A 23,542-nucleotide genomic window follows, 5' to 3' on the forward strand; every position below is an offset into this window, starting at 1 on the left:
GACTCTGCGGGTAGCGAGTGATCCAAACCCCGCCATACGCGTATTTTTTTTTTTTTTTAATGCGGCTTGGTAGTCCAGTGAATACCTCCGCTTTTGGATTCTCGGTGGTAAATTCGCAAGTGTCAAATTGCACGGTTCCTGTAGGTTTTACTTCGCTGTTGGTGACTGACTTTCTCTAAGAGTTTTTCAGCGTGTAGTAGTACACACGCCGAGAAAGGACATATTCAGAGATATTATTTATTTTAAAGACATATCCTTTTAAGAAATCTGGATGTCCGTGGACTCCAGAATATCCAATAACTTATGGCACGACCATGTATACACAATTATGAAGTTTCAGTCATGCAACGACATTCAATTTATTTTATTATAGATAACTGTATACATTTATTTTAATATATATAACGACACTCATTTATTAAATACCTGCTAGAGCTCTGCCCAGTACCAGGATGAAGGTGTCTCTTCCCTCCCCACTTCTTGCTCCACCCACATTTTTATGTAATAATGCTATGTCAAAAGGTTGTTTTTAGAAAACCCTTCCTTATTATTATTTTTTTTTAGCAAAGTATCCAAGATGAATGACAGCCTATTTGTCAGTTTGGACAGACTTTTGCTAGAATTTGGTAGGTATAAAATGGAAATAAAAAGTAGATAACTGTTTGTATTATCATTGGACATTTTAACAATGAAATGAAGTCACAAAAGAGTAATTTATTTTAGTTTTCCAGTATGAGCAAGATATAAGTACTAAAGAAGATATGATTCAACGAATTAATAGTAAGTAGTTTTGCATGACAAAGATTTATTTTTTATGGAATATAAGGTATTATGCTGTTGCCTTGTTTAGGGTAATTTATAGTTGGCATTAGAACTTTTCCCCTGGTTCTATCTAGTGACTAATAATGAGCTATTTACCCTATTTTTTCAATAATTTTCTGTATTCAGTGTTTAATTATTTTGTGTTTAAGAATTTTGTTTTAAGTAGATATCACCCTTAATGAAATACAATTGAAAATGTTATTTTTCTCAAGTAACACAGGTTATTTTAAACATTTGAGTGAAAATTTAAAAATATTTTTAGAAATCATCAAAAGTCAGTGGCCAGGATTAATGGAAGCCACATTTTCAGGAATGCTAATTATGAAAATTAATATTATGAGTGGAATGACAAAGCAGATTACATAAATATAGTATTTTAAGATCCTACATAAAAACTATCAAAAGAAACTACACTCAATAATTTCTTAATAGTTCTGAAAGGTATTATAGAATTTGGTTGTCTTTTCTGCAGCAAAAAAGGATATTGGATATTAAGAATTTATTTTAATCTTTTTAAGAAATTACATTTTATTTTTAGCTTGTGTTTACTCACTATAACAAAGAAATAAGTGAGTTGAAGGTGCATTAAATAATGACATGGAATTGATGAATAGAAATTACACATTTGTCAAAAACAAAACTCTTATGTTAGTATCATATGAGTAAATGTTTACATGAACTCATAGCATCATAGGATGCCATTGATCTTAGATATTACTTAATCTAGCCCTCTTACATTAAAGATGTGGGACAGGGGACGTTTATTTCTCTTCAATCTAAAACACAAATTCTTAGCTTCTGGGTCTAGGAGCAAGCCTGACTCTGGTCCTGTGCTTTTTAGTATAGGGCCCTTCCCATCTCAAGCTTCACTTCCTCTCCATTCTCTGGTTCTCCATTACTAGGTCAGTTGCCATACCTTTTTTTCTACTGTATTTATTTTGAATTTATGATTTCCAGAATGCTTTGAAGATATTAAAGAAAACAAAGCGACCATTTGTAAGATACATGAAACTATAAATACAACTGATGAGGAAATCGGTCATTACTGTAAACATAGTAAGGAGATCAAAGACAACTGTAGTAAGTGAGTATTTTAAAGAAATTTTCAATAGTTGTCATTAGATTCTCTTATTCGAGGTTTTTGAGTTTATAGTTGAAGACACTGTTGCTTTAAAGTAGTATTTTATATTAGGAAAATGATGAAGCAAGTCTTAAATTTCCTTGTTACATGCCACTGTAAAAGGGATCACAGAAGTTTCAAAAGAAAAATAGAAGAGCTGTAAGATCTAATTCAGATCCAGTTAGTCTAAATACAGTATGTTGAATAATCTAGGCTCAGTATAGAAAATTCCGATTAGATAAATAAATTTGAAATAATTTCCATCTTTGAATTTTCAAGATCTTATTTTTGTCTAAGGGAACCTAGCCTAAAATTAGTAGCTTTTCAAAATAAAACTATTTAGTAAGTTAAGAATTCTTTCAATATAGCTTCAGGTTCTGGATTCTAGTAGTTACATCTATTATAAGATAAACATTTTGAAACAAAGACTTGTTAATGGAACTTAATTGTGTGGACAGGTACTTACAAAAATAAAATGTTTAGTTTTCTGTATTTAATTTTATGTGGATCACTGTCTTTGTAATAAGTAATATATTAAGAATCATATTTGTTTAAAAATATTTTGTTATTTAAAAATTTCATAAACTTTTTGGTTTTCCCTCATTACTTTTTTTATATTGGTTTTAAAATTTTATAAAAGTAACACATGCCTAGTATAAAAATTCAAAGACTATACAAATGTATGGAGTAAAAAGGTTTTCCCTGCCTATAGTCCCCATCCCCACCCTGTCCTCTTCCTTACAGGTGATCACTCTTAACAGTGAGTACCCTTCCAGACCTTTTAAAATATATATTCAACATCACTATTACATATGCTTATATATACATCCACCTGTATATCTGCCTTTCCTTTTTTAAAAAATGCGATCATACCATACTTATTTTTCAACTTTTTTTAAAATTTAACAATATGTAATGTAAATGGTACTACACATGTAATGATTATGTATGGATTTCATTCTTTTTTTTTTAACAGCTCCATAGTATTTTATAGTATTGATGTATCCTAAGTTATTTAACCATTCTTCTATTAATAGACATTTAGGTTATTTCCAGTTATTTCCTATTATAAACAACATGTACAGGTATCCTTCCATATTTCTAGACCAGTTGCTATAGAATGACCTCCTGGAAGTGAAATTGCCAGGTTGAAGAGTATGCATGTTTAAATATTTGATAAGTAATGCCAAACTGCTCTCCCAAAAAAATTATACTAATTTATACTTTCACCAACAATATATGAGAGTTTCTATTCCTCACACCCTTGCTAACACTGAAATTATCAATGTTTAAATTTTTTGGCAATCTGATCAACGAAAAAACTACATATTGTTGAACTTTTTCTTTTAGTTTGATTTAGGTTTATGGTAGTTAAGTTTTACCAGTGGTTTCCCTCAAGTAGCTGCAAAGGGTGCTGGGAAAGTACTGGTAGTTTCCCCGCAGAACCTACTGTGTCCAAGATGTACTTTACTTTAAACAAGATTATTCTCTGCTGGGTTCTGAGGGCAGTTAGTAGGATCTGTTGATTTTAGGATCTGTTGATTTTAATGCATGAATACCTCTAGTTCATGATTTCAGCATGCTGGTTAAGAGGTTTAAATGTGAAATATGAATTCATGAAAGTATTAGAAGAAAATATAGGTGACTATAATCTTTGAGAGAGGAAGGCCTTTCTAAGTATGTCATCAAAGGTAGAAACCACATAGGAAACAATGGATAAATATGACATATGCAAATTAAAAAGAAAAACGCCTCAAAATGATACAAAAAGCAAAAGGATAAGGTAAAAAAATGTTAAAGAAGGGTTAATTTTTAAAATATAAAGTGCTTGTAGAAATTAATAAGAAAGAGCCAAAGTCCCATTAGAAAAATAAGCAAAGAAGGTAAACAGGTAAATACCAAAATGAAGAAATGTGTGTCTAATAAATGTGAACAAATGCTCAATCTTACTAATAATCAAAGACATCCAAATTAAAGCAATAATAAAATACTATATATTCTTTTGTCTTTAAGTTTTGCAGAAATTTAAAGAAGGATAATACCCAATGTTGACCAGGAAATAAGAAAATCACCCCTCTCATACACTGTAGGAATGTACACTGGTATATACTTTTTGAATGACATATAAGTATACTTCAAAGGCTTTAAAAATAAGCATGACTTTTGATTAAACAGTTCCATTTCTGATAATTTTTCATAAGGAAATAATTAGGCATTTTCTCAAAGATGTAATGTACAAGGTATTTATTTCAACTTTTTTACGATAGGAAAACATTGCAAGCAACTCAAATGTTCAACATTAGGTGATTGTTTAGATGAATTTTGGTATATCCATATGAATGAACAGTAGGCAGCCCATTAGTTTATGATATAAGTGAATATTGACATGGAAAGGTGTTAACAGTATATTACAAATTGAACAAAACATTAAAACAACATTCATAGAATAAACTCAATTTAGTAATTGTGTATTTATGTATAATTTAAAAAGTCTAGAAATATGTACATCAAAATGGTTACAGTGAATATCTTTTTAGTGAACATGTATTTCTTATGGAATTTAAAAAATATTCAGAATGTATGTATATATAACCTTTGACCTTATAATTCTATTTTGGGGAATATTGCCTAAGGAAATGGTTGCAAACTCAGACAAGTGTTTAAGTACAAGTTCTTAAGAGAAACTTTGACTAACCAAAATGGCCAACAATATTGGAATGGTTAGAGAAATTGTGTAATATGTTGTATTTATTAAAACTTTTACAATGAATTCTTAGTGACAAAGAAAATGTATATATTGATAGTTTAAAAGTAAGTGATAAAGGATGATATGTTGTATATGTGAATATGATCTCAAAGATGTTAAACTATATACTTATAGTAAAATCTGGAAATAATTTATTAAAATAATATCAATATTAGTAGTTATTATTCAGTGTTGAGAATATAGATGATAATTATTTTCTTATGTATACTTTTCTGTTCTTCCAAAATGGGTATGCATACTTTTTGAATCTGAAAAAATAAAAAAGATTAGAAAAAAGAGCTAGAGGAAATATTTGAACAATACTTAGAATGTAAGCTGCCATGGTGTATACTTAATTTTAGATTCTTCACACTGGCAACATTTTTTGAGTCATGTAATAAAACAAATGTATAAGTTGAATATTCATTTTATTCTAACTATCTGATTTCATAATTCATTATGGTCTAGTTTCTTTCTTTCAAGTTCAGGAGGGTATAAAACCTGACTTTCTAAATTTCAAAGGAGAAAAAAGCCTCTCTTTATCCCTTATCCTAGCTCTTTAAATGTTTACTCCAAAAGAATTTCTTAGCTAAGATCTTAGAAGTATGATGAGAAACAAAGCCTGATGTTGGAGTGTTGCAGAGTATATTCCAGAAATGCCATAGTAATACACAGTCCATCCATGTCACATTTGTTCCTTCCCTAGTCATGGTTCCAAAACAGGCTTTATGTAAAAATTAATCGATATTGATATTTGAGCATATGTATGATTGCATGAATGGTAATAGTGGTGGTGATCGGAGATGGGAATGTTTTTCTTGATGTAAGCTTGTTTTTTCCAGGAAAGGAAAGATTTGTTTATCTTTAAATGGTTACATTCATTTTTATTATTTCTTAAATTAGTTTATCATTCTGAGATGCTAATTACAGTATTTTTTTTCCATAGCTGGAGGCCAACATGTGATATATTTCATAAACATGAAGAATATATGAAGGAACAGTTTACTATTTATCAAGAAACTGTTGAAAAAGACAGGTACAGTACATATATTAATTTAAGCTTATCAATTCTATAACTTAGTATTAATAAAATATTCTTTGCAAAAATATTAATTGAAACATTTTTTTAGTTTATTTATTTTTAAAGCAAATTCAGTGTTTTGGACTCTGGTTGTCACTGTTGGCCTACCTATTTGTTATAAAGCTCTCTCCAACCTTTGATATGTTTAAATATGTCCTTAGAAACTATTTATCAGTAGCAGTTACAAGGCAGAGTGCTTCAATTAATATTTTTTATGACTGAATTGCTATAGTCAAACATCTGGGGGAGTAGTTAGCTGTATAATTAGCTTATGAAAAATTTGGAGTGTTGACTTTTGAAGGGTATATTTATATTGAACTTGTTTTTCAGAGTGCTGATTTAGTGGGGTGTTATATTCTGACAGAGAAATACTATTGGGTTGGCCAGAAATTAAGATGTTACGGAGAAATCCGAATGAACATTTTGGCCAACCCAATAATATTTGTGTGGGCTTATTTTATTATGTGTTAAATCACCTGGTTTGGGGGAGTAAATGTAATTAATGAATATAATGAAACAAGGCGAGGAACTTTGAACACGTTATATAGCATTATAATTTTGCTTAATTTAAAAAATTGCAATGTTTTTATTTTTAACATAATTGGACAAGAGTAGTGTTGATTTAATTTTTATTTATCTTACTACTTTCCCCCTAGCTTTATTGAGGTATAATTGACACATAGCAGTAAGTCTGAGGTGTAAAACATGATTTAATACATGTGTGTATTGTGAAATGATTACCACAATAAGGTTAGGTAACACATCTATCACTCTATTATATTTTTTGTGGTGAGAATATTTAAGATTTACTCTTTTAACAACTTTCAAGTATATAATACAGTATTATTATATTCACCATGCTTTATATTAGATCCCCAGAACTTATTCAGCTTTTAACTGGAAGCTTGTACTCTCTGACCAACATCTTTTCATTTCCTCTACCCGTCAGCCCCTGGAAACCACCATTATACTCTCTGCTTCTATGAATTCAGCTTTTTAAAAAGATTTTACATATAAGTGAGATCATAACAGTATTTGTCTTTGTCTGACTTATTCAGTTAGCATAACACTTTCAAGGTCCATCTGTGTTGTCACAAATGGCAGGATTTCCTTCTTTTTTAGTAGCTAAATAACATTCCATTTTTACATATATCACATTCAAAAAATCTATTCATCTGTCAGTGGACACTTAGGTTGTTTCCATGTCTTGGCCATTGTGAATAATGCTTCAATGAACATGGTGCAGATATCTCTTTGGGATAGTGATTTTATTTCCTTTGAATATGTAACTAGAAGTGGGATTACTGGATCATATGGCTTTTCTATTTTTAATTTTTTGAGGTGCCTCCATACTGTTTTCCATGGTGGCTGTATCAATTTACATTCCCACCACCAGTATACAAGGGTTCCCTTTTCTCTACATCCTTGCCAACACCTATCTTTTGTCTTTCGGTAATAGCCATTCTACACAAATGAGGTACTATCTCATTGTGGTTTTGATTTGCATTTCTCTGATAATTGGTGGTGTTGAGCATCTTTTCATGTACCTGTTGACTATTTGTCTTCTTTGGAAAAATGTGTCTCAGCCCTTTGCCCATATTTAACTTGGATTATTAGTCTTTTTGCTATTCAGTTGTGTGAGTTCCTTATGTATTTTGGATATTAACCCCTTATTGGATATATGGTTTGCAAACATTTTCTCCCATTCTATAGTCTGCCTCTTCATTTTATTGATTGATTCTTTTGCTGTGCAGAAGCTTTTATAGTTTGATGTAGTCCCACTTGTTTATTTTTGCTTTTGTTGCTTGTGCTTTTGGTATCATATCCCCAAAAATCATTGCCAAAACCAACATCAAGGAGATTTTTTCCCTAGGAGTTTTATGATTTCAGGTCTTACATTTAATTTAAGTCTTTAATCCATTTTGAGTTCATCTTTATGAGTGGTATAAGATAGGGGTCCAATTCCATTCTTTTGCATATGGCTATCCAGTTTTCCCAGCATTGTTTATTGCAGACTATCCTTTCCCCATTGAGTATTCTTGGCTTCCTTTCCAAATATTGATTGACTGTATATGCATGGATTTATTTCTGGACTCTTGATTCTGTTCCATTGGTTTATCTGTCTGTTTTTATGCCAATACTATGCTGTTCTTTTTGTTTGTTTGTTTGTTTTGGCGGTACACGGGCCTCTCACTGCTGTGGCCTCTCCCGTTGAGGAGCACAGGCTCCGGACGAGCAGGCTCAGCGGCCATGGCTCACGGGCCCAGCTGCTCCGTGGCATGTGGGATCTTTGCAGACCGGGGCACGAACCCATGTCCCCTGCATCAGCAGGCGGACTCTCAACCACTGCGCCACCAGGGAAGCCCGATGCTAATTTGATTACTATATCTTTGTAGCATAGTTTGAAATGAGGAAGTGTGATGCTTCCACCTTTGTTTTTTTTTTGAGATTTCCAGAAATTGACTATTTGGGGTCTTTTGTGGTTCCATACAAATTTTGGGATTTTGTTTTCTATTTCTGTGAGAAATGCCATTGTAATTCTGATGGGATTGCATTGAATTTTTAGATAGCTTTGGGTAGTATGGATATTATAACAGTATTAATTCTTATGATCTGTGAGCACAGAATATCTTTCCATATTTATGTCTTCTTCAGTTTCTTTCATAGTGTCTTATAGTTTTCAGTGTACAAATCTTTCACCTTCTTGGTTAAATTTATTCCTAAGTTTTTAAATGTGTTTGATGCTACTGTAAATGGGATTGTTTTCTTTATTTTTTTTCAGGTAGTTCATTGTTTGTGTATAGAAGTGCAACTGATTTTTGTATGTTGATTTTGTATCCTGAAACTTTATTGAATTTGTTGATTAGTTCTAATAGGTTTTTGGTGGAGTCTTAGAATTTTCTATATATTGATATAAGGATATACTGTTTACAAACAGACCATTTCACTTTTTCCTTTCCTATTTGGATGCCTTTTATTTCTTTTTCTTGTCTAATTACTTTAGCTAGCTCTTCCAGTATTATATTGAATAAGAGTGGTGAGAATGGCACCTTTGTCTTGTTTCTGATTTTGGAGGAAAAGCTTTTAGCTATTTACCATTGATTATGATATTAGTTATGGACTTGTCATATATAGCCTTTATTATGTTGAGGTATACCCAATTTATTGAAAGTTTTTATCATGAAAGGGTGTCAGATTTTGCCAAATACTTTTTCTGCATCTACTGAGATCATATAATTTTTATCCTTCACTCTATTAATGTGGTATTTCATGTTTAATTATTTGTGTATATTGAACCATCCTTGCATCCAAGGATAAATCCCATTTCGTATTCGTGTATGATTCTTTTAAAGTGCTGTTGAATTTGTTTGCTAGTATTTTTTTTTTGAGAATTTTTTTATCCATATTCATCAGGAATATTGGCTTCTAGTTTTCTTTTCTTGTAGTGTCCTTATTTGGCTTTTTATCAGGGTAATGCTGGCCTCATAAAATGAATTGGAGAGTGTCTTCTCCTCTTCCATTTTTTGGGAAGAGTTTGAGAAGGATTGATGTTAATTCTTCTTTAAATGTTTGGTACAGTTTACCAGTGAAACCATCTGGTCCTGGGCTTTTCTTTGTTGGGAGGGTTTTGATTATTGCTTCTATCTCCTTACTAGGAGTTGACCTGTTCAGATTTTTAATTTTTTTTTTTTTTTTTTTTTTTTTTTTTTTTTTTTTTTAATTTTTTTTCATAATTCAATCTTGGTAGGTTTTATGTTTCTAGAAATTTATCCATTTCTTTTAGGTTATCTAATTTGTTGTCCTATAATTGTTAATAGTAGCCTCTTAAGAGCTTTTGTATTTCTTTGGTGTCAGGTATAGTAACTCCTCTTTCATTTATAACTTTGTTTGAGTCCTCTCTCTTTCCCTTGGTTAGTCTAGCTAAAGGTTTGTAAATTTTGTTTATCTTTTCAAAAAAGCAACTTTTTGTTTCATTGATGTTTTCCTGTTGTCTTTCATGTCTCTAGTCCATTTATTTCTGCTCTAACCTTTGTTATTTCCTTCTTTCTGCTATCTTTATGGTTAGATTGTTCTTTTTCTAATTCCTTGGGAAGTGACCTTCTTTGTCTCTTGTGACTGATTTTGACTGAAAGTCTATCTTATCTAAGTATAAGCACTTCTGATTTCCTTTGGTTACATTTGTATGGAATATCTTTTTCTATCCCTTCACTTTCAGCTCATGTATTTCATTAAAGCTAAAGTAAAGCTAAAGTATGCAGGCAGCATATTGTTGTGTCTTGTTTTTTTTAATCCACTCAGCCACTCTTTGTCTTTTGAATTTAGTCTATTTACATTTAAAGTAATTATTGATAGGTATGGACTTACTATTGCCATTTAATTAATCGTTTTCTGAGTGTATTTTTAGTCCCTTTGTTCCTTTCTTCCTCTCTTGCTGTCTTCCTTTGTGATTTTTTTTTGTAGTGGTATGATTTAATTCCTTTCTCTTTCTTTTTTGTGTATCTACTATAAATTTTTTCTCTGTGGTTACCATGACGCTTACATAAAACATCTTATAGATATAACAGACTTATTGATAACAAGTAACCTTCAATTGCATACAAAAACTGCACTTTTACTTCTCCTCCCCCCACATTTAATGCTATCGATGTCATACTTTATATTGTGCATCCATTAACAAATTATTGTAGCTATAATTTTAATAATATTTTAAACTTTCATACTAGAGATTAAAGTGATTTGCATACTATCATTACAGTATTATGGTATTCTGAATTTGAGTATATATTCACCTTTACCATTAAGTTTTATTCTTTTATATGTTTTCATGTTGTTACTTAGCATCCTTTTATTTCAGCTTGAAAAACTCCCCTTAATATTTTCTAAAAGGCAGTAGTAATGAACTCCTTTAGTGGTAATGAACTCCCTTAGCTTTTGTCTGTCTGGGAATGTCCTTATTTTTCCTTCATTTCTAAAGGACAGTTTTGCTGGGTGTAGTATTTTTGGTTGGCAGTTTTTTCTTTCAGTACTTTGAATATGTGATCCCATTCTCTTCTGGCCTGGAAGGTTTGTGCAGAGAAATCTCCTGATGACATTACAGGGGTTCCCTAGTGATGAGTTATTTTTCTCTTGATGCTTTCAAAATTCTTTTTGTCTTTGCATTTTAACATTTTGATTATAATGTGTCTTGGAGTAATCTTCTTTGGGTTGATCTTGCTTGGGGTCTTTTGGGCTTCCTGTACCCAGATGTCTATCTCTTTCCTAATATTTGGGAAGTTTTCAGCTATTATTTCTTTTCTTTTTTAAAACTTTTTGTTGGGGTATAATCAATTTACAATGTTGTGTTAGTTTCAGGTATACAGCAAAGTGAATCTGTTATACAAATACAGATATCCACTCTTTTTTAGATTCTTTTCCCATATAGGCCATTACAGAGTATTGAGTAGAGTTCCTTGTGCTATACAGTAGGTCCTTATTAGTTATCTGTTTTTTTTTTTAAAGAAATTTATTTATTTATATGTTTATCTTTGGCTGCGTTGGGTCTTCGTTGCTGCGCACAGGCTTTCTCTAGTTGCAGCAGGCAGGGGCTACTCTTGGTTGTGGTGTGCGGGCTTCTTATTGTGGTGGCTTCTCTTGTTGTGGAGCATAAACTCTAGGCGTGTGGGCTTCAGTAATTGTGGCACATGGGCTCAGCAGTTGTGGCTTGCGGGCTCTAGAGTGCGCTCTCAGTAGTTGTGGTGCATGGGCTTAGTTGCTCTGTGGCATGTGAGATCTTCCTGGACCAGGGCTCGAACCCATGTCCCCACGCAGGTGGATTCTTAACCACCGTGCCCCCAGGGAAGCCCTAGTTATCTGTTTTATATATAGTAGTGTGTATGTGTCAATTCCAATCTTCCACTTTATCTCTCCTCCCCCAACCTCTGGTAACATAAGTTTATTTTCTACATCTGTAGCTCTATTTCTGTTTTGTAGATAAGTTCATTTGTAGCCTTTTTTAAGATTCCACATATAAGTGATATCATATGATATTTGTCTTTCTCTGTATGACTTACTTGACTCAGTATGAGAATCTCTAGGTCCATCCATGTTGCTGCAAATGGCATTAGTTTGTTCTTTTTTATAGCTGAGTAATCAGCTATTATTTCTTTAAATAAGCTTTCTGCCTTTTTCTGTCTCTCTTTTCTCCTTCTGGGACTTCCGTGATGCAAATATTTGTTTGCTTTGCAGTGTTCCATAATTTATGTAGATTTTCTTCACTGTTTTTCATTCTTTTTCTTTTTGTTCCTCTAAGTAGCTAATTTCAAATGAATAGTCTTTGAGTTTGCCGATTCTTTCTTTTATATGATCAAGTCTATTACTGATGCTCTCTATTGAATATTTCAGTCCTGCTGTTGTGTTCTTTAGCTCCACAGTTTCTGTTTGGTTCTATTTTATGGTTTCTATTTCTTTATTAAACTTCTCATTTTGTACATGCATTGTTTTCCTGATTTCGTTTAGTTGTCTGTGTTCTCTTGTATTTTATTGAGTTTCTTTAAGATGATTACTTTGAATTCTTTTCAAGGCAAACTGTAGATCTCCATTTCTTTGGGGTCAGTTACTGAAGATTTATTACTTTTCTTTTGATGGTGTCATGTTTGCCTAATTCTTTGTGATATGCTTAGCCTTGCATTGGTGTCTGTGCACTTGAACGAACAAACACTTCTTCCAGTCTTTACAGTCTGGTTTTGGGAGGTAAAGACCTTCTCTTGTTGGTTTCCTGGGCTGATGGGGTTACCTATAGAACTGCAGTTGTGCTGAGTTGGAGCTAATTTTGAAGCTGTCATTGAGTTTGTAGTGGGATCCATGGTTGGTGTGCTTGTTACCAGGGGCTCAGGCAGGTATGGATCCTGTCTGGTCCCTGGGTGGGTGAGACTTCCTCCAGTACTTTGTTCAGTAGAATAGTACTGGGACAAAGGTCTGATTCAGGTTCCACAGTTGGGTCCTTAGTCAGCAGGCATATTACCAAGTGTGTAGACAAGTTTGTCTCCCAGCAAGTCCCTGGGAGAGTTCATGCCTAGTCACTGAATGGATTCATGGGTGGTCAGGACTGGCCCTGGACTGGCTGAGAGGGGCTAGAACTGAGTCTCAGGGCTGTTTCAGATTCTGCAAACAAAATTGAGGTCTACAGTCCTGGTTCTCAAGGCACAGATAGGCATGTCTCCAACCAGCTCCCTCCGTGTGCTGGACTGCTCCCTGATTGTGGCTGGAGGGGCTGGAGCCAAGTATAGGGCCCTTTCAAGATCTCCAGGGGAGCATATAGCAGTATCTCTTTGGGTCCCTGGGCCAGAAGTTCTGTTAGTGCTAGACTGCTTGAGATCTAGAATCAAGTATGGGTCCTTTCATGATCTAGGGGGTGCAGACAGGAGAATCTCTTGCTTGAACCCTGGACCCTCAGTACTGTGGACAAACTGTGCTGTGAGAGGGCTGGAACCAACTATAGGGTGCTTTAGGATCTTTAGGGGCATAGACAGGAGTGTCTCCTGCTGGGTCTGTGTGCCAGCAGGATTCTTCAGTGACTGTGGCTGGGACAGGTTGGAATCCAGTTACAGGGCCCTTTCAGAATCTACAGTCTCACTGAGCTTGGCAGGTTTATCTCCTGGTATTCCCAGACTGTGGCCATGAAGGGCTGGAACTGGTTCACCTGCCACTTCTGAGACCACAGCCAGGACCAGGGTCTGTATGCCTATTGCCTGACACACAGGTAGGTGTGACTTCTCCCAGGTCCCTTGGTTTATGGGGCTGGTTACAGACCCAAAGCTAGATAGGCCTGTAGCTGAGTTCTCAGGGGTACAGAGATGTTTTCTGGGTCTGTAGCCAGGACCACAGTCAGCAAGTTAAACCACCAAGATGTGAGTCCGTTTTCTCAAAATGGCTCTCCTCAGTCTTGGACTGCACCAGGATTTCACAGTCTCCTACCTGGATTCCAAAGCTTCCACAAAGGCACTTTTGTCCATGGTTGGATGGCAAACTTTTATTGCTGAGGGGGGTGATATGCGCAAGGGGCATTTTATTCTGCCATCTTGCCGATGTCACTCCTATTCTAATATTCTAATTAAAAACACCCACATAAAATCTAGAATGCAGTACATTTCATATTAAAAACTGGGTCTTAAGGTAGGGACTGAGGTATAGATTTGGACTTCATTGGCATTTGAAATCATAAAAATAGATGAGATTGCCCAGGGAAAGTATAAAGCAAAAAGAAGAGAAAGCTGGAGTACATAATCATCCAAGAAATAGGCAGAGGGTAGAATTAACAAAGGAGACTTACTTTGTTATTTATAGGCCCCACTTCAATTCAAAAAGAATTTGAAATGATTTATATAAATAATACCATAGTGTTAAAATAAAGTTAGACATACAAATTGAGGCTATAGGGAAGTAAGGGTAATATAGGAAGATGAAGCCTTTGATCTGGATAGAAATTCATACTATATGGTCTTACAGATTTGTTAGATATAGGCAAAATTAGGCTTTGAAATTCCTAATAGTAGTCAAAGCATTGTGGAAGTGTGATCAATTTGGAATTCAGAATATTCGTTTAAAAAACAGTTCAGGGCTTCCCTGGTGGCGCAGTGGTTGAGAGTCCGCCTGCTGATGCAGGGGACGTGGGTTCGTGCCCCGGTCCGGGAAGATCCCACATGCCACGGAGCGGCTGGGCCTGTGAGCCATGGCCGCTGAGCCTGCGCGTCTGGAGCATGTGCTCCGCAGCGGGAGAGGCCACAACAGTGAGAGGCCTGCGTACCGCAAAAACAAACAAACAGACAAACAAAAAAACAGTTCAGTTGCTTAGGATAAGCAGAGATTTTTTCCCTAGTACTCAGACTTGAGAGAAATTTGTTCCCTGGATTCTCATAAAGGGGAAATTGTGCGATATGGTAGTCAGTATCTTCAGTGGCCTCTCCCAAATAAACACAATATGTATTACTGCTTTTTATAACATCTCTCAGTGCAAGCTATAGCTATAAAATATTATTTTAAATGATTCTATGAGGGGCTAAAGCAAACCAGTCCAATAAGTACCTCTCTGATAGTGTTTGTTGTGGATGACTTCTCTTAGCTAGCCAGAGGTATGGAAGTGAAAACATCTATCTCTTTCTTTCTTTTTTTTTAAATTTTTTTTTATTTTTTAATTTTTGGCCGTGTTCGGTCTTCGTTTCTGTGCGAGGGCTTTCTCTAGTTGCGGCGAGCAGCGGCCACTCTTCATCGCGGTGCGCGGGCCTCTCACTGTCGCGGCCTCTCTTGTTGCGGAGCACAGGCTCCAGACGCGCAGGCTCAGTAGTTGTGGCTCACGGGCCTAGTTGCTCCGCGGCATGTGGGATCTTCTGGGACCAGGGCTCGAACCCGTGTCCCCTGCATTGGCAGGTGGATTCTCAACCACTGCGCCACCAGGGAAGCCCTCTCTTTCTTTCTTAAACAGCCACATAGGTTGATTGACTTGATGACTCAATACTATGTATTTATAAGAGGAAAAGAGTCCATTTGTTGGTATCATGGGTAATGAAGGAAGTAGAGGCACCAGCTACTTATTTCTCCTAATCTCCCATCCCTCTCCCAGGCATTCACGAAGACTAGCATTGCTGGCAAGAGATGAGATAGTAATGGCTCTTCTTGAATCATGGCTTGGGCTAGCAAGGTTCTTGTATGGAGTATATTAGAAGAGTTGCCGTGAATATGCAGTCTGAACAGGGTAGATGGGGTGTGCTAATCTCATCTGAAACTGGTGTCCCAGACTCAGTTTTCTTATAGGTATTTCCTTCCTTTTGGACTATTTTCCCAAAAAGTGAAGGCTTAATTAGCAAATATGCATTTAGAAGAATAGGAAGAAATTTGTTTTAGGCTAAACTACTTTATCTTGCATAAGGGGACAGAGTTTAGTAATATTAAGAAATTAAAACATTCTTAAGATTCAGACCTGCTGACCAGTAGAAGGCTGTTATCCTTTTCTTCTTACTATACAAGCAGTTTATGAATACTTCTTTTCTCATCTGCTAAGGCAAGATAATCATTGAAGTATCTTTTAAGAAATTCCCCCATATAGTATGGCTTGATTTAGAAAATTTATAAACTTTTGAGGAATATAAGGACTATATATTTTTAGAAAATTTTCTATGAATGTTATTTTTTTGAAAGTATGTATTTGTTAATAACTGGGTAAAAAAAGGATCCAAAAATATATTTCCTGTTTTTAAATTGAAGTATGGTTGATTTACAATATTTACAATATTGTGTTAGTTTCAGTGTACAGCAAAGTGATCAGTTTTATATATATATTTATATATACATATACACATTTCCCGATTGTTTTCCATTATAGGTTATTATAAGATATTGAATACAGTTCTCTGTGCTATACAGTAAAGCCTTGTTGTTTATCTGTTTTATATATGGTAGTGCATATCTGTTAATCCCATACTTCTTATTTATTCCTCCCCCTCTTTGGTAACCATAAGTTTGCTTTCTATGTCTATGAGTTTGTTTCTGTTTTGTAAATAAATTCATTTGTACTATTTTTTTTTTTTAGATTCCACATATAAGTGATATCATATGGTATTTGTCTTTCTCTGTCTGACTTACTTCATTTAGCATGATAATCTCTAGGTCCATCCCTATTGCTGCAAAAGGCATTATTTCATTTTTTTTTATGTCGGAATAATATTCTATTATATATATATATGCCACGTCTTCTTTATCCATTCATCTTGATGGACACTTAGATTGCTTCTATATCTTGCCTATTGTAAACAGTGCTGCTGTGATCATTGGGGTGCATGTATCTTTTCAAATTAGAGTTTTCATCTTTTACAGATATACGCCCAGTAGTGGTAACTCCATTTTTAGTTTTTTAAGGAACCTCCATATTGTTTTCCATAGTGGCTGCACTAATTTACATTCCCACCAACAGTGTAGGAGGGTACCCTTTTCTCCATACCCTATCCAGCATTTATTATTTGTAGACTGTGAGGTGATACCTCATTGTAGTTTTGCTTTGCATTTCTCTAATAATTAGCAGTGTTGAGCATCTTTTCATGTGTCTGTTGGCCATCTGTATGTCTTCTTTCGAGAAATGTCTATTTAGTCTTCTGTCCATTTTTTGATTGGGTTGTTTGTTTCTCTGATATTGAGTTGTATGAACTCTTTGTATGTTTTGGAAATTAAGTGCCTGTCAGCTGCATTCTTTGCAAATATCTTCTCCCAGTCCGTGGGTTGTCTTTTTGTTTTGTTTATGATTTCCTTTACTGTGTGAAAGCTGTTAAATTTGATTAGGTCCCATTTGTTTATTTTTGCTTTTATTTATTTTGCCTTGAGAGACTGACCCAAGAAAACATTGGTACGATTTATGTCAGAGAATGTTTTACCTATGTTCTCTTCTAGGAGTTTTATGGTGTCATGTTTTATATTTAAGTCTTTAAGCCATTTTGAATTTATTTTTGTGTGTGGTATGAGGGAGTGTTCTGACTTCATTGATTTACATGAGTCTATCCAGCTTTCCCAACACCACTTGCTGAAGAAGAGACTATCTTTTCTCTATTGTATATTCTTGCCTCCTTGGTCGAAGATTAATTGGCCATAGGTGTGGGGGTTTATTTCTGGGTCCTCTATTCTGTTCCATCTCTATATGTCTGTTTTTGTGCCAGTACCACCCTGTTTTGATTACTGTAGCTTTGTAATATTGCCTGAAGTCTAGAAGGGTTATGCCCCAGCTTTGTTCTTTTCCCTCAGGATTGCTTTGGCAATTTTGGGTCTTTTGTGGTTCCATATAAATTTTAGAATTATTTGTTCTAGTTCTGTGAAAAATGTCATGGGTAATTTGATAGGGATTGCATTAAATCTGTAGATTTGTTTGGGTAGTATGGCAATTTTCACTATATTAATTCTTCCAACCCAAGACCATGGGATATCTTTTCATTTCTTTGAATCATCTTCAGTTTCCTTCATCAGTGTTTTATAGTTCTCAGCATATAAATCTTTCACCTCTGGTTAGGTTTATTCCTAGTTTTTTTTTTTTTTTTGGATGCAGTGTGATTTTAAATAGGATTGCTTTTTTACTTTCTCTTTCTGATACTTCATTGTTAGTGTAAATAAGTGCAACAGATTTCTGTATATTAATCTTGTATCCTGATACCTTGCTGAATTCGTTTATCAGTTCTGGTAGTTTCTGTTTGGAGTCTTAAGGGTTTTCTGTAGAGTATCATGTTATCTGCATATAATGACAATTTTACCTCTTCCCTTCTAATTTGGATGCCTTTTATTTCTTTTTCTTGCCTGATTGCTGTGCCTAAGACTTCCAATAGTATGTTGAATAGAAGTGGTGAGAGTGGGCATCCTTGTCTTATTCCAGCACTTAGCAGGAAGACGTTCAGCTTTCCACCATTTAGTATCATGTAAGCTGTGGATTTGTCATAAATGGCTTTTATTATGTTATGTTCCCTTTATACCCACTTTGGTGAGAGTTTTTATCATGAATAAATGTTGAATTTTATCAAATGCTTTTTCTGCCTCTATTGAGATGATCATGTGGTTTTTGTATTTTCTTTTGTTGTTGTGGTGTATCACATTGATTGATTTGTGTTTGTTGAACCATCCTTGTGACTCTGGGATGAATCCAATTTGATTATGGTGTATGGCCCTTTTTATGTGTTGTTGGACTTGGTTTGCTAATATTTTGTTGAGGATTTTTGCATCTACATTCATCAAAGATATTGGCCTGTAATTTTCTTTTTTGGTAGTGTCTTTTTCTGGTTTTGGTATCAGGGTGATGGTGACTTCATAGAATGACTTTGGGAGTGTTCTCTCCTCTTCAGTCTTTTGGAAGAGTTTGAGAAGGATAGATATAAGTTCTTCTTTGTATGTTTGGTAGAATAACCCAGTGAAGCCATCCAGTCCTGGACTTTTGTTTGCAGGGAGCCTTTTTTATTACAGATTTTATTTCACTTCTAGTGATCAGTCTGTTCAACTTATCTGTTTCTTCTTGATTCAGTTTTGGCAGGCTGTATGTTTCTAGCAACTTGTCCATTTCTTCTAGGTTGTCAAATTTGTTGGCATATAACTGTTCACAATATTAGTAATTTTTTGTATTTCTATGGTATTGTTACTGAGTCCAAGCTCACTCTGCTTGCCACATGGCAGGCCAGTAAATCGGGAGAAGAGGTGTTGAGGCAAGGAATAGTGACTTTATTCGGAAAGCCAGCGGACCAAGAAGATGGCAGACTAGTGTCTTAGAAGAACCATCTCATTGGGGTCTGGATGCCAGTTTCTTCTATAGAACAGAGAGGGGGCAGAGGTGAGGAAGTAAAGTAAAAAGGCCATAAGTCTTGCAGATATCTCCTGGAATAGCCAGCCTTGGGAAGGGGATGTGTTAATTTCTTCTTTCTTGCAGCCATTCATAGGTGGACAGGGTCAGGATGTTTCCCCAAACAAAGGCACTTTGGTTTAACATTCACGCAGAGGGGCAGGTTCCCTGAAGCAGACCATTATGTATAGACAGTAACCTTTTAGTGAACAAAAGCAGCAGGAAGCAAAGGTTAAAGTAAGAGAAACAGATCCAACATGTAGTCAGATTTGTTCTTCCCTGTAACAATATTGTTTGTTATTTCTCCTCTTCCATTTCTTATTTATTTGTATCCTGTCTCTTTTCTTCTTGGTGAGCTTGGCTAGAGGCTTGTCAATTTCATTTATCCTTTCAACTATCTCTTGGTTTTATTAATTTTTTTCTATTTTTAAAATCTCCATTTATTCATTTCCTCTCTGGTCTTTATTATTTCCTTCCTTCTGCTGAATTTAGGTTTTATCTGTTTTTTTTTTCTAATTCTTTTAGGTGGTAGATTAGGTTGTTTATTTAAGATTTTTCTTGTTTTTGGAAGAAGGCCTGTATTGCTATGAACTTCTCTCTTAGAACTGCTTTTTCTGCATCCCATAGATTTTGTATGGTTGTGTTTTCATTGTCGTTTGTTTTGAGGTATTTTTAAATTTCCTCTTTGATTTCATCACTGACCCATTGGTTTTTTAGTGGCATGTTGTTTAGTCTCCATGTAATCATTTTTTTCTCATTTCTCTTTCTGTGGTTGATATCTAGTTTCATACCGTTGCACTCAGAAAAGTTGCTTGAAATAATTTCTGTCCTCTTAAATTTGTTGAGGCTTGTTTTGTGTTCTGGTATGTGGTCTATCCTAGGGAATGTTCCATGTGCTCTTGAAAAGAATGTGTATTTTTTTTTTTTTTGGATGTAATGTCCTGTAGATATCAATTAAGTCTGTTCTATTGTGTCACTTAGGATCTCTGTTGCCTTATTGATTTTCTGTCTGGAAGATCTGCCAATTGATGTCAGTAGGGTGTTAAACTCTCCTACTATTGTTGTATTCCCATCAGTTTCTCCCTTTTTGTCTCTTGATATTTGCTTTATGTATTTTGGTCCTCCTATATTGGGTGCATATGTGTTAATGAGTGTGATATCCTCTTCTTGTATTGATCATCTTATTATATGTTGACCTTCATTGTCTTTCTTTGTGGCCTTCATTTTAAAGTCTATTTTGTCTGATGTGAGTATTGCTACCCCCACTTTCTTGTCATTTCCTTTTGCATGAAATACCTTTTTCCATCCCCTCACTTTCAATCTATATGTGTCTTTCACCCAGAAGTGGGTCTCTTGTAGGCAGCATATTGTAGATTCTTGTTTTATTATCTAACCTGCCACTCTATGTATTTGATTGGTGCATATAGTCCATTTATATATAAAGTAATTATTGATAGTATGTATTTATTGCCATTTTAAACCTTGTTTTCTGGTTCATTTTGCACATCTTTGTTCCTTTCTCCCCTTTTTGTTTTTCCGTTTGTGGTTTGTATTATGCTTGAGTTCCTTTATTTTTGGTTTTTGTGAATTTATTTTATGTTTTTGATTTGTGATTACCCTGGTTTTCAAGTATGTTATCTCATAACTGTATCTACTTCCTTTAGATTCATAGTCATATAAGCTCAAACACATTCTAAAAGATTTGCATTTTCTTACTCCCCTCCCCCACATTTTGTGATTTTAATGTCCTGTTTTACATCTTCATGCTTATCTTTTTGCTGTTCATTGTATTTATAATTGCTTTCACAGAATTTTTTTGATTGTTTTTTAATCCATGTACTTCGTTTATTTAAGTGATATTCAATCCTTTTATATATTTGTCTTTCCTATTGTGAGTTTACCTTTTTTATTGATTCCTGCTTCTTTTCTATTTAGAGAAGATCTCTCAATATTTCTTTTAGGATAGATTTAATATTGCTGTCTTCTTTTAGTTTTTGCTTGTCTGAGAAATTGTTTATCACTCCTTCTATTCTAAATGACAGTCTGGCTGGGTAGAGTATCCTAGGTTGCAGGTTGTTGTTCTTCAGGACTTTGGATATATCTTGCCCCTACTTTATGGCCTGCAAAGTTTCTTTAGAGAAATTAGCTGGTAGCCTTATGGGGGTTCCCTTGTAACTGACTCTTTGTTTTTTCTTTTGCTGCCTTTAGAATCCTCTCTTTATCTTTCACTTTTGCTATTTTAATTATAATATGTCTTGGATTTGGACTGTTTGGGTTCATCTTGTTTGGGAACCTCTGTGCTTCCTGTACCTGTATTGCTGTTTCCTTCTTTAGGTTTGGGAAGTTTTCAGCTATAATTTCTTTGAAAACATTTTTGATCCCCCTTTCTCTTCTTTTTTTCCTGGGATTCCTATTATGTGTAGATTGGCTTACTCTTATTATTCCATAGATCTCATATGTTGCTTTGTTTCATTTTTTCATTTGTCTTTCTGTCTGCTGTTTTGCTTGGGTGATTTCAGTTATTCTGTCTTCCAGATCACTTCTTATTCTGCATTATTTAGTTTACTATTTATGCCTTTTGCTCAGTTTTCATTTTGGAAATTGAGTTGTCTAATTTCGATTGGCTTCTTTTTATAGTTTCTAATTCCTTGTTACAGTGATCTGCATTTCTATTGATAGTCTTTTGTAGTTCCTTCAGCATTTTTATTACCTCTGTTTTGAACTCAGCGTCTGGTAGATTGGAGAGGTCTGTTTCATTGTTCTTTCAGGGAATTTCTCTGGTTCTTTTAATTCAGAGTAGTTCCTCTGCTTTTTTCATTTTACTTATATTTCTCCAACTCTATGAATTTTGGAGAAACAATTATCTACTGTGGTCTTGAAGGTCTGTTTTTATGTGGGAGTGACCCTTGTGTAGACTGTGTGAGTGCAGTATTTTCGGTGCGAGGGCTGTTTGTGGTATGGATGCTTGCCAAGACTTTTCTCAGGTTGTGCTGGCCCTTGTCCCCTTGATAGGGGATGTGTTTGGTGTTGTGGTGACCAGAGCCTGCACTGGATGTTGGGTGGGGCCTCCTCTTTGCTCTGGTGGTTGTCACAACCCTGTCAGGGTCAGGGTCTGCTCCCCAGTTGTTGGAGTAGAAGCCCCCAGATCCGGTTCTAAGCTGTGATGTGAGGTAGGTGGGACTGGGAGCTCTCCCTCTGAGAAAGGAGCCACTGCGTGTTCTTCCGTAGGAGCTGTCCACTGGGACATGCAACTCTGTGATGCCACCTGCTACTTGGTGTGCACGCCCACAAAGAAATCTGTTGTTAGCGCTGCCCTCGAGGGGCCACATCCACTGCCGCAGTGCTCATAATGAGCTCAGAGGTCCTTTAGGCATGCACGTGTGCTCACAAATCTGCCTGCACAAGAACCTGCCCAAGCCTCACCCCCGTGCCAAAGGGGAAGTGCAGGTAATTGGCTCAGATTTCAGCCCTTCTGCAGGAGCAGTGGTTACATGGGAATTTTTCTTGTGGCTTTGGTTGTATGAGATCTTCTGCAAGTTTTCAGTAGGTATTCTGTGAGAATTGTTCCACTTGTAGATGTAGTTTTGATGTGTTTGTGGAGGAGGTAAGCTCCATGTCCCTCTACTCTGCCATCTTTTTCTCCTCCCAAGAATATGTTTTTTGCAATGAACCTGGATTGAACATGTTCAGTGTTGTAGATGAGGACTGACAAACTTTTTTTTGTAAAGGGCCATATAGTAAACATTCCAGGCTTTGTGGGAATATACAGTCTTTGTCACAGCTACTCAAGTCTGATACTGTGGTACAAGAGCAACTTCAGGCAGTACATAAGTGATTGACTGGGTTCTAATAAAACTTTATTTATGGACATTACAGTTTGATTTTCATATAATTTTAATATGCCATGAAACATTATTATTCTTTTGTTTTTTTAATCATTTAAAAATGTAAAAATTGTTCTTAGCTCATAGGCTGTACAAAAACAGGTGGCAGATTAGATTTGGCCCATTGATCATAGTAACTGACCCCTATTGTAGATCAAGCAAAATTCAAATGAGAAGGAAGAGTTAATATCCTTTTGCAAGAATTGACCATCTCATTCAAGACTGGTTCCGAAATAGATGACCAGGCACCTCTACCTTAGTTGTACTTGAAGGAGTTCCTCCAAACAGTGCTGAAATTTTCTTATAAAATAGTTCTGGAGTATACAAGAATGTTTGTGAACCCAGAGTTCTATCACCTAGAACATGATAACTTTAGCTTAGAAAACTGAAGAGATTTAATAGCATAGTTATAGAGGTAGCTGAACTGGGAAGAATAGAGATTCAGAACTCAGGGAGGATAGAGATTCAAGAAGTCATCAAAAGAACCAGGTTCTGCAGTGTTATTTAGGATGAAAAGTGAAAAGAGATCACTAAGGTGGACAAATTAGATCATTGGTAA

General features: G+C 35.1%; 1 protein-coding gene across 1 annotated transcript in view; it reads left to right on the forward strand.

The window, feature by feature from the left end:
* The first annotated feature begins 577 nt into the window (after nucleotides 1-577).
* The window catches only part of CUNH14orf39 (chromosome unknown C14orf39 homolog), an 87,796-nt gene continuing 64,831 nt past the window's right edge, over nucleotides 578-23,542 (forward strand). Inside the window, exons 1-4 of the mRNA XM_024748301.1 lie at nucleotides 578-626; nucleotides 724-780; nucleotides 1,780-1,906; nucleotides 5,635-5,724. Of these exons, the coding sequence (XP_024604069.1) occupies nucleotides 578-626; nucleotides 724-780; nucleotides 1,780-1,906; nucleotides 5,635-5,724 (323 nt within the window). The remainder of the gene's footprint in view (nucleotides 627-723; nucleotides 781-1,779; nucleotides 1,907-5,634; nucleotides 5,725-23,542) is intronic.

This window comes from Neophocaena asiaeorientalis, unplaced genomic scaffold, assembly GCF_003031525.2.
Source record: "Neophocaena asiaeorientalis asiaeorientalis breed wild unplaced genomic scaffold, Neophocaena_asiaeorientalis_V1.1 scaffold698, whole genome shotgun sequence".
In the NCBI taxonomy this organism is placed as follows: domain Eukaryota; kingdom Metazoa; phylum Chordata; class Mammalia; order Artiodactyla; family Phocoenidae; genus Neophocaena; species Neophocaena asiaeorientalis.